Raw genomic sequence first — 11,247 nt, 5'->3', positions numbered from 1 at the left:
GTCAGTAGCTTTGACGATTGCATATCTTCATCTGCCTCGCACTCCCTTTAGCTGAATGACGGGTATCTGATAGTCGAAGTACTCGACTTTCAAAATAATTGTTTAAAAATACTTCGCGATATTTATATTTATACGCGAATATCGTGAATTATTTTTAAACAATTATTTCAAAATATTTTGATAAAAAAAGATAATAAATCAGCTCATAAATTGAGGTAAAATACACCAGAAGTAAAGATCATCCCAATATCTTATTAAAAACAAGGAGTTTGCATTGCTTAATATTTGTTGTCTCAATATTTATTTTCTCATTTGACTAGATAATGTTCCATCATAATGCGTTTTTTTTTTGTTCGGTTCATAATAATTCATTACATTGAATTTAGTTTATCGGTTAATACCATTAGCTTTCGCCGCATATTTGTATAATAACGATCAATCCCAGCGCAGTATATGCTCTCAATCCGAAACGGATCGGGAGTATATATTGCATCGGCACCGTCGATTTTTGTATAATTAATTTATAAATATAACATGTGAGAGTGTTTGTCAACCGATCGGTCTGTTTACATGATTTTTCTTTTTATTGTACATACAATACATATGTTATAGACGATATATAATATTTGTATAATTAAACGTAGGTAAATAATGTAACATACATAATACATGAATGAAGAATCGCTTCTTAGGGGTACAATATACACATTCTCTATCAACACTTAACCGTGATTCCATTGCAAGTCGTTTTAAGTGTTCGTAGGATAGCTGTCTGACATGGAATATATGTTGATTTGGAGTTATGGAGTGAATAAGAAATCTAGAAAGGCAAACGTTTTATGAGGTGGTTAAGCTGGGATCATAGAATATATTCATTTAACACGCACAATTAACAAATCTAGTTTTATGCAATCTTCCTATTAAACGCAATCAATCAATCAGTTATTAATTAATATCAATAGTTATGGCATATGGGTCTTTAAACGTCGAACATGGAGTGCAATTTGAGGTCCCCACTTTAATTGAAAACAAATTTTTTTACGACAGAGGAGGCTACTTTACAATCTGTATACGATATTTTTTTATTTCATTTATTGGCGGGGTTCAAAGTTAAAAGCTCTTTCTTATGAAATAAAAATAAACTTAAGGCTTGCGTAAATAATTTATTTAAAAGTTGCACACAGAAGTCAATTAGAGTATTAAAATATATTTTTTTATATTAAAAATTATGTAGTTTTGTCTGTACGCCGGAATACAAAGAAAATTAACATGATGTTTTTTTTTAATCCCTAATAGGAAAAAAATTGTTTCGTATTTTTTCCAAGAGGTGCCTCAAGTTGTGTGCCATGTTTGACGTGGAATGACCTACGTAGTTATGAACATCTTCGTTAAGTTTAAGTTAGATTTTTTTTTTGGTTTCCTCATACACTTTAGTTTACTTTTTGCGATAACAAAGATGATTTGCCTATATTGTTTTCCTTTACTTTTTAGTTTAGTTTGAATATAATTTAATTTGATTCACAACAATAACATTTGAATATGCATTTCCGGTTATGTTTAGCTTTCGCTTGGAGTTTTGAATTCATCTATAAATGTATCGTTAAATCAATGGTATACATAAGCTTAAAGTGTATCTGATGGCTATAGATAGTTTTACGTTAAACTTCCCACACTATGTAGTCTGACCAGCTAGATTGACTTTGTGTAAAGCTAGCAGCTCACTCCAGTGTTAATTAACCTATGCGAAACTGGCGTCTTTACCTTTTTCCAGCCATCAACATTTGGTTAACAATATGCGAAGTTGGCTGCTGGAGCCAGCGTTGGTTAATCTTATGTAAGGCTGGCAGCTCGTTATAGTTGTGTTACCCCTATGTGCATTTGAGCCTTTTTGGAATGCTGCATGGGGAAATTGCTTTTAATTTCCCTGGCTTAATGCCTAGTTCAGATTACATCAGTTATTGAATATATATGCTTCGTGTGTGTATGTTTGAGATTATAACAATTATCCCTATGCATATGTATGGGTTGACTTTACGTACGATCTGGTCTGATATCAATTAACTTTAACGTGATCGTATGGCTACAAGTAACGCAATTTTGTTTTCGTTTTAGGGGAGGCTAGGTTAGGTTATGTGATTATGGCTGTGGCTGCGGGTTTGTAGGGTTCTTAAGACGCTTTAGCTATCTTCTCCTCCAGTGACGTGTCCACAGATCCACCAGCTTCGTCTCGGTCCTCACTTATTTGGCTTTTTACACAGTGTTCATCCTATCGTCTGCTTCGTAATCCTCGCACTCTTCAGTTCCTGCACTTAACATTATTGTCAACTAATATTTACCTAAACCCAACGCGATGAACACGCTGCAAAAGCTAAAGGGGGAAATTGCGGCAGACGAACACGAAAATATATATTAGGGGACAGATACATCTATGTGTATTATATAATAGGTATTTAACAAGAACGATTGGGAAAACCATGCACGTGGAATATCTACAGAAAGCTGCTTGGGTGTACTGCCGTTCAATTCCCTCGGTTATTTGGATTTGCCACCTTAGTTGGAGTCGGAGTCCGAATCGCTAGGCGGAACCGGGGATGCAGTTGGCTTGGTGGCCGTGCTGGGCGGCTCCTCGCGAATGGGACGCGTTGCCGCCAGATACGCGTTCGTGGACTCGCCGTGCGTGGTCTCGATGCCAACCCTGGAAGGAAAAAATTGTACGTCAGTATCTGTACAGTTTTTATCGCCCGATTGCGAGAGAGAGATTGCAAGAGAGTCTATGCAAAGTGTCGAACGTTTCCAATACATATTTTAATATGTTATTAATTTATTTCAAAGGGAACTAATTAATATTTGGAATTTATTGATTAAATAAGTAGGTATCAAATTGAAAGAAGTTAATATAATATTTTTTCAACAATTTTAACAATTCGGTTTTTCTAATTTCATATATTATCTATAAATTATGCCTTTTAATTAAATGAATAATGCAAAATGTACATTCCTACAGTTAAACCTCAAATGGATATTTTTTCTGACCTTCCTATGGTAGCTATATAATAAAGTTGTCCGATTTTTGTTCAATTTAATTTGAAATTCGGAAATTCGGTATTCTTTCCTAGAGTAGGAGAGAATACAATAAAAACCAAATAAGCTGTAATTTTTTTCCTATTATTTTCCCATTAATTTTCCAATCGTTCCCCTGGCAGCTATATGATATAGTCGTCCGCTTTTTTTTTTTAATTTTATCCGAAATTCAGAAATATATAAAAAACATTGTATACAAAAGTAGAAGGTAATATTTCAAAAAACACCGAGGCTATAATTTTTTACCCATCATTTTTCCGACTATTCCTATGGGAGCTATAGGATATAGATGTCCGACCCGGCTGGTTTCTATATTGCAATAGAAAGAAGACTTTTGGAAAAGTTTCAACCCGATAGCTTCAAAACTGAGAAACTAGATTGTGTAGAAACGGACAGACAGACGGACAGACGGACATGGCTAGATCGATTCGTCTAGTGATGCTGATCAAGAATATACTTTATGTGGTCGGAAAGGTCTCCTTCACTGCGTTGCAAACATCTGACTGAAATTATAATACCCTCTGCAAGGGTATAAAAAGGTAGCCCTTTAAAAACTAATGAAATATCGATACCCATAATCGTTTGAGGCGAATCACTTTCACACACAATTTATTTTCACATTCGCTTTTTTCTATGCGCGTGTGTAAAGTAATGCTCACTTAGCGAAATGTTCCAATAGAATAGAATGGTTAATGGATCACTACTCACTTGTACTCGTGCCGTGCCAAGTAGCGGACGTACTTCTCCGGCGGCTCGTCGGCATCCGAATCCTGCACACTCACGGAGCGCACGGTGGTATGCGAGACCTGCGTGGCGGGCATAGTGAACTCCACGAATGCGTATGGCGCCAGTTCGCTTGGGATCTGGTCATACGAAGTAAGGGCCATACGGCAGACCAGCTGATGCGTGGTATAAGCACCTAACGGGAAGAGGGATCGAGGTTAAAGTATGGCAATCACATTAAAAATAACAATAAAATACAATAATAATATATAAAAATAAAATAAAAAAAAAAATAAAAAGATAAAAAACTATTAAAAAAAAAAAAAATACAATAATATACTAGTAATTTGAAAACTACAAAATATTTGATGTTAGTAATTAAGTAAGTAGGTGAGGAAAGTTGTTTAAATATTTTAAAAATAATAATAAGCTATAAATATCAAATCCATGTGACTAGCGCCATAATTAAAAGTGTGCACTTGTAGCGCTGGGATACTAAAAAAATAAATTTAATTTAATTTAATGTAAATATGTACATATAAAAGTACATACATATGCATGTAGTACATACCGAAAAATGATTATTTTGCATTTCTGAATTAAAACTCACCCTGACCCTCCTTGGGCAAACGGGGACAACGCCACACAATGGCCCGATGATGATGCTCGTACTTGGCCTGTCCGGAGGTCACCTCGATCAGCGACTCCTGCAGCGTGTCCACGGCACCCAGTATCCGCTCGATTCCCTTAATCTTGCCAGTTCGCCGATGTGCCGACTTGACTGATCCATATCTGTTTTAGCCCACAAGTAAATGTATGTATGACATTAAATATCCACAAACTCTCCCACCTGAAGTGCTTCTCCACGCGGAACAAGTAAATCCAGCACTCGGGAATGGGGAAGCGCACCGAGACATCCTCGCAGGGGATTTGGCCCAGCTTGCGGGAGGTGAATCCCGGCACCAGGATGTCGGCCCGCAGCTCCACCTTGTTGCCGGTGACACACCAGGTGGCCTTGAGCTGCAACGGAAGTTCGCGATTCTTGGGCGGACGCACACGGAAGCGCAGCAGTTCAATGTAGTTGGCATCGGGCGGTTGGAATCTGCAGGAAATTTGCATCATTATTTGTAGTGGTTCAATGTTCTTTTGTTAATAATAAATGGCCTTGTCCCAAAAATAATGCCGCTCCTAATCCACATTGATTTCTACTCACTTGATGGTGCGCGTTCTCTCGTACTCCTGCTGATTAACCACACTGTGAAACTCAACTGCCTCGAGCCGGATCCACTCCTCGGTGGCCACCGGGATGATGTCGTGCCGGCCGACGACCTCCTTCCCCTGCCGCCACATATCGTTCACGCCCAACTCAATGGTGGGCATGCCGGTGAGGAAGGCGAGGAAGAATAGTCGCACCCGGGCAATCTGCTTAAGGATCTTCCCCTCGAAGTCCTGCTCCACAGTGATCTCATCCACGGCGGTCACTTGAACCTCCTCCATTTTGTAGGTCAATGCTCGTTCCCGCAGGGCGGGCAGTTTGAACAGCGCTTCCTCGATGCAAACGGAGAACTGCTTCATGTCCTCGTAGTTCATCGATCCGATCTTGAAGAGCTGCGACGACTGCGGGGCATGCTCCACGGGCAGGCCCAGTTTCTTCAGATCGCTGCCAAACTCCTTGACGCCCTCGTAGTCGCCAGCGATGGCGTATTGTGCGAACTTGGTCAGCTTGTTGGTGATCCGCTCCGCCTTGGTCACCTGGCCGGGTCTCACCCCGGGTCGCTCCTTGTAGAAAATGTACTGCAGCTTCATGGTGAATATCTTGCCGAACTGATCGTACTGCTGGGCCCCGATCTCCGACACGGAATACGAGGGTTGCAATGGCAGTTCCTGGAAGGGCTGCTTGTCGCCCGCCTGGTTGAGCAGCTGCACCACCGGCACGTCGTTCTGCACCACCAGGCGGACGAAGATCTTCTTCCAGAAGCGCTGTCCGGTGATCTTCTTCTTGTTGGGCTGACGCAGCTGCATCTCCCAGCCGGGTCCCACATAATGGAGTCGCGGAAACTCCTCCAGTGGCTGCGACACATCCTCGTCATAGAGTGGTGTCTGTGGCGTGTCCTGCGAGTCCGTGCGTTTCATGGCGCTTCCATCGGTTGGTGGTGGCCCAGGAGCCGGGAAGCCACTGACATCCTCGAAGGGATTTACGGTTGAGCCGGGCGGTGATGTGGTCTGTGCCTGGTTGGCGGCCCGCGCCGGCGGTGGCGGTGGCGCCAGTTGGGGGGCCACTCCACCACTTCCCTCCGCCTTCGGGCGGATAACCACGCTAAACTCCTTGTCTACCGATTCCACGGAATCCGCGCGTGCTGGTGCCTGCATCGCGTAGAAGTCGTCGTCCTCATTGCCGAACCCATCGTCCGCCGAGTTGGTGTCGCCAAAGGCATTAGCTGAGATTGTGGCCGATCCAAAAGCACTGTCCCCCCAAGCTGCAAAAGGGAGTACATCGGTTCTCAAAAGTGTACAATTATATAAATTTAACTAGAATATTTCCTTTGCTTGGGTGCTTTTAGCAGGGGCCGTAAATAATTATTTATTTGACTAAGAAATAAAAGTCACAATTTAACAAAATGAGCGAAAAAGGTCGATCACAAACTAATGGCTTATTAGAGTAATTATTTTTGTATTTTTTAAGACATTTTTAAGTACAGACACAGACATTTTTTCGGACGAAACTTGGGTGAAATTAAAGTTCTATAAACACAAATGTTTAGCTCTTGTTGCCCGCAATAAAAATTTAAACTTTTTTTATGGAACTGGCTGCAGGTATCAGTACATCCAAAATACCGAAAAAATTCAACATATTTTGGGTACATTGAAAATTACAATGTAATAATTAAGGGGTCGCACTCGGACCAGAAAATATATGAATTGTTGATAAGATAAACAAGATAACCTAAGAACCCCCAAAAAAAACTTCACTTGGTGCAACCACCCTGAAACTTTTCATAGGAGATTATTGTGAAATCGAGCATTAAATTACTGAGTAACTGAATGTTTCTAAAATAGCAATTTTACCTAACGACAAAAGAAATCGGGCCTTAACCCATTAAAAACAAGAAAAGAAGCTAGCTTCGGACAACCGACACTTACATATATACCTTTGCAGATCATTGCAAAAACATTAAATTTGAATTTACTTGCGTATATGTTACAAAAATCTAAATTTTAGCTGCTTTCATATTATTTTGGCATTAATTTTTTGATCCGATTCCAATCTTGTTAAATTTAATTCAAAGTGGCGCTCAGCTAAAACAAACTTGCTCTTCGTAGGAACCCCTTGAATCTGTATGGTAAATCCCAACAAGGAAATTAACCATAAACATTTGAATCAAATTGAGAGTTTTTGTTCTCAAAATATAGCCTCATAGGAGGGTGTGGGGCAAAAATAGTGAAGAGTCGATGATAGTTTGTTGAAGATGCTCGTTTTTTTAAGTGTAGGTACCTTTAAACATCAAGGAGTAACACTGCAAGTTTGAGCAGTAGAAGTCTCCATATATTTGGGTAGTTTGAAGTCACCTTTCTTGCCAAAATGAAATATTTTTTTATTTTTTTTTTTATAAAATCGTTGAAGAAAACTGACGATAAAATTGTTTCTTATATATTTATATAAATATGCACATGTAATTATGTAAGTTGTCTTACATCCATAAATTAGATCTGTATTACAGAAGCCTACAAAGGTGAAGTGATTTGTTAAAGATTACAATGCAGACATAGGCCTAAATAAAAATATTATGAGATAAGGTTTTAGATGAGACTTTCGCTAGGCTAAGCATTTGCTTTTAGTGCTAGGCAAGAAGACGAGGAACTTTAAAAAATAGGAATAAGTTTCAATAATTAAACTACAACGATAGAGGCTGTCTTTTTTCTGCATTATTCTTTAATCAGTAAGTGCTTCTACTCGAAATTGTTTTACCAATTTCGTGTAATAAAACTTACCGTCTCCGCCCGTGGGCGTTATGGCTCCGGATCCTCCAAAACCTTCCAGTATGCTAATATTGTCCTTCTTCACTGAGTCGAACTTGGCCGAGAAGGCGTCGAATTCGTCCGGCTCAGCGGCAAAGATGTTTGCCGTATAGCTGGGCGCCACTTCCGTCGTCGGAGGCTCCACTTCAGGTTCCAAATCGTCCACGGCAAAGATATTGGCCACCACCGCTGGAACGGGCGCGAAGCTCGGCTCTTCCTCCTCCTCGGGGCTGGCGAAGGGGTTGGCGGACAGTTGGCCACTGGCCAGGTCACTGGTGGCCAGCGGAAAGTCGAGACCGGTGTCCATTTGCTCCGGCTCGGGCTCGCTAGTTAGAGGTTCATCATTAGCGAGAGCCATCTGGGTGGTAACAAACGATTCCGTTGGCGGACTGTGATCAGAGATGATCTCGGGCTCCGTTTCCGGTTCAATTTGTGGCTCTGCCTCGACTTCCGGTTCCTGTTTAACATCCCTCTCGTCCTCGTCCTCGTCATCGGAACGCGGCAGATCCTCCACCGTGGTTATCTCGATATCCGGCGTGGGCGCCCTCTGTCTGCTGGCCGTTTCCGGGGGCGCCGCCATGTGATTCGCCTGCCGTTCCAGTCCCGTAGCCGCCTGCGGTTGGGAGGTTATGTCATGTGTACTCTCGTCTGGTCGTATCAGCAGGGAGGTGAATACCGGCTCATCCCGCGAGGTGGTCCCATCCCCCTCCCCTTCGTCCGGCTCGTCTTGTCCGGGCGGCACATCCTCCGCCTTCGCCTCGGGCAGATCGTCATGCAGTAAATCCGGTTTGGGTGCTGGCGGTGCTTGTGGTTGCTCGAAGAGACTTAGTATGTCCTCCTTAGACTTGGGTGGTGGTGGCTTGACCGGCTTGCTCGACGTAGTGCCGAACATGTCCAGCAGGTCATCCGCTTCTGCGGCGGCTGGAGCAGCTGCGGCAACCGGTGGCGGAGGTCTTTGGGGCGCCATCTGACCTGGGGGCGCGGGACGTGGTGGAGCAGGACGAGGTGGTGGTGGGCGTGGGGGCTGCTTCACAGGCGTGGCTGGCAGCGGTGCTGCCGCCTGTATATTCGGCACCGCCGTCGGCACTGCAAATGGATTGTCCAAGGGCACACCACCTGCAACGCCCCCAATCAAGTCCACATCCATGCCCTGAGTATGGGCACTCGAACCACTGTCCACCGACACATCAAGAAGATCAGCTAGTCCCGAATCCGGAGTGGGGCTTGGCGAGTGCAGATCCCGCATCGAAACTGGACTCGGAGATCGGGTTGCGGGTATGCGACCAAGTAGCTCCGAACTGGTCTCCTCCAGCTGATTGGACACCGTGCTGATTAGATCTTGGGTGCTCTGTGGAGGAGCCTGGGGGCGTGGCGGAGGCGGGTGTGCATGTTGCTGTGCTTGGGCCGGTTTCTTGCCGCCCTCGTCTTCCTCCTCAGCACCCGATTTCAGACTCAACGCATCGTCCTCCGCCTCGATCGTGGTCCCAAAGAAACTCATCGCCGGATCGAGATCACTATCATGGGCTGCTTCCGCCTCTGGTTCCGCACCCGTTTCGAGATCATCGCCACCAAAGGCAAAGGGATTTGAAGCTCCAGTAGCTAAAAGAAAGTGTTAAAAAGCTTATGAAGGTGTTTTCCAGTTTCTATACTCGATCAATTCTTGCAAAAATTTGTCATTTAAGTTATGGTAAAATTTCCATAATATAATTTTTTAATTTTAGGAGTCAAATGCCATATTTTGTCCCATTCTCTTTTAATTAATGTAATAAACTTAAGTAAAACAAGAGAGAACGCTATAGTCGGGTGCCCCGACTATCAGATACCCGTTACTCAGCTAAAGGGAGTGCGAGGGAGATGGAGATAAAAATAGAAAACTTTGATCCGCCGTAACTTTTTAACGAATGGTCCGATATAAAAAATTTCTTCTACATTTCGATAGGTATTGATAAACACAATAAAACTGCATTTTTACTTTTCCAAAATATTGAAATTTTTAAAATCGTATATTAGCGATTGTGGGCGTTAGAGGGGGCGTGGCACCCTTTTGAAACAAACTTGCGCTGCGTAGGAACTCCTAGAATCTGCATGCAAAATGTCAATCTTCTAGCTTTTATAGTTTCCGAGATCTCAGCGTTCATACAGACAGACAGACGGACAGACAGACGGACAGACGGACAGACGGACAGACGGACAGACGGACAGACGGACAGACGGACATGGCTAGATCGACTCGGCTAGTGATCCCGATCAAGAATATATATAGTTTATAGGGTCGGAAACGCTTCCTTCTACCTGTTACATACTTTTGCACGAATCTAATATACCCTTTTACTCTACGAGTAACGGGTATAATTAGGTCTGTAGTTGTGTTATTCATTTGGTTACAAAATCCAAAAATAATTTATAAAATATAACGATTGCACTGTGCAACAAAATGAATGTTTTGTAAATTTACCTCGACGGATGCTATATTTTTGAATTCGTTACGAAATCCCAAGTTAAACTGCGTTTTCCAAAAAGTTCCCGGACGCAAGGATTCTTAGCTGAAGGACCTTAAAGTTCGAAAAATGCTGAAATTGGGCAACTTTCCGGAGGTCTCAGAGGCAAACGGATTCATGGTTTGTTTTGATGTTAACATTTTTTAAAAGATACACTTTTTATCTTTCAAACCCCATACTTAGAATAATTTTAGGATTTTATTTAAGAGAAAAAAATTCTATAAAAAATAGTCAAAAAACATAAAAGTATACAGCTGTGGTTAAAATAGTAGTAATGTTGCCGCCCTGTATTTTAAAAGTGGAAAAGTTTTGAGAAAATGGGGTGTCCCAACTTACAAACAGTCCCAACTGCATTAGGGAAAAAATCTGAACATCTACTTTTCATCGTCACTTCATCACTATAAAGCATATTTACAATGTATATATTATACATGGTATATATGTTTCGGAAATCGTTTTATAATTCACTTCCACGCTAGGATAAAGACAATACCCAGCATTATTAAGAGTTTTGGGATGAACTTACTTTTACTGTACTTATACATTTGCTAGAATATTTGACCTATTTTAGTAATAGTATGTTTACGTCCCCATGAAAAGTGAATTGTAATCAAAAGTGTTCCAGAATGATTTTAAGATCAGATGGCTATTTGTATAATGTGTAAAATCGTCTGTTTTTGTATTTTTTTGAAAGCATATTCGAATTTATGTAGTAAGGACCAAATGATAAGAAAACCCTTAATATCGCAAACCTAATAACTATGTGTGTCGGTACATACCTGCTCCGAAGGGATTATCCGTACTAGGTTCAGGTTCAGATTGCATAAGAAATGGATTGGCGGTCATGTCTCCGCCATCCAGGTCGTCGTCCATCAAAAAGGGATTGGCCATGATTTCAGCTGTTTTTTTTTTTTTGTATAATATTTAG

General features: G+C 41.7%; 1 protein-coding gene across 1 annotated transcript; it reads right to left on the bottom strand.

Annotated features, from left to right (window-relative positions):
- Positions 1–268: 268 nt before the first annotated feature.
- stnB (stoned B) lies at positions 269–11,210 on the bottom strand. The gene is made up of 7 exons (XM_017153652.2): positions 11,099–11,210; positions 7,795–9,420; positions 5,018–6,281; positions 4,655–4,906; positions 4,415–4,596; positions 3,790–4,000; positions 269–2,695 (listed from the first exon to the last, which is right to left on the bottom strand). The coding sequence occupies exons 1-7, from the start codon at positions 11,208–11,210 to the stop codon at positions 2,551–2,553; spliced, it is 3,792 nt and encodes a 1,263-aa protein (XP_017009141.2). The 3' UTR covers positions 269–2,550.
- Positions 11,211–11,247: the final 37 nt, after the last annotated feature.

The sequence above is a fragment of the Drosophila takahashii genome, chromosome X, assembly GCF_030179915.1.
Source record: "Drosophila takahashii strain IR98-3 E-12201 chromosome X, DtakHiC1v2, whole genome shotgun sequence".
Lineage (NCBI taxonomy): Eukaryota > Metazoa > Arthropoda > Insecta > Diptera > Drosophilidae > Drosophila > Drosophila takahashii.
This window is presented reverse-complemented; position numbering and strand designations above follow the sequence as displayed.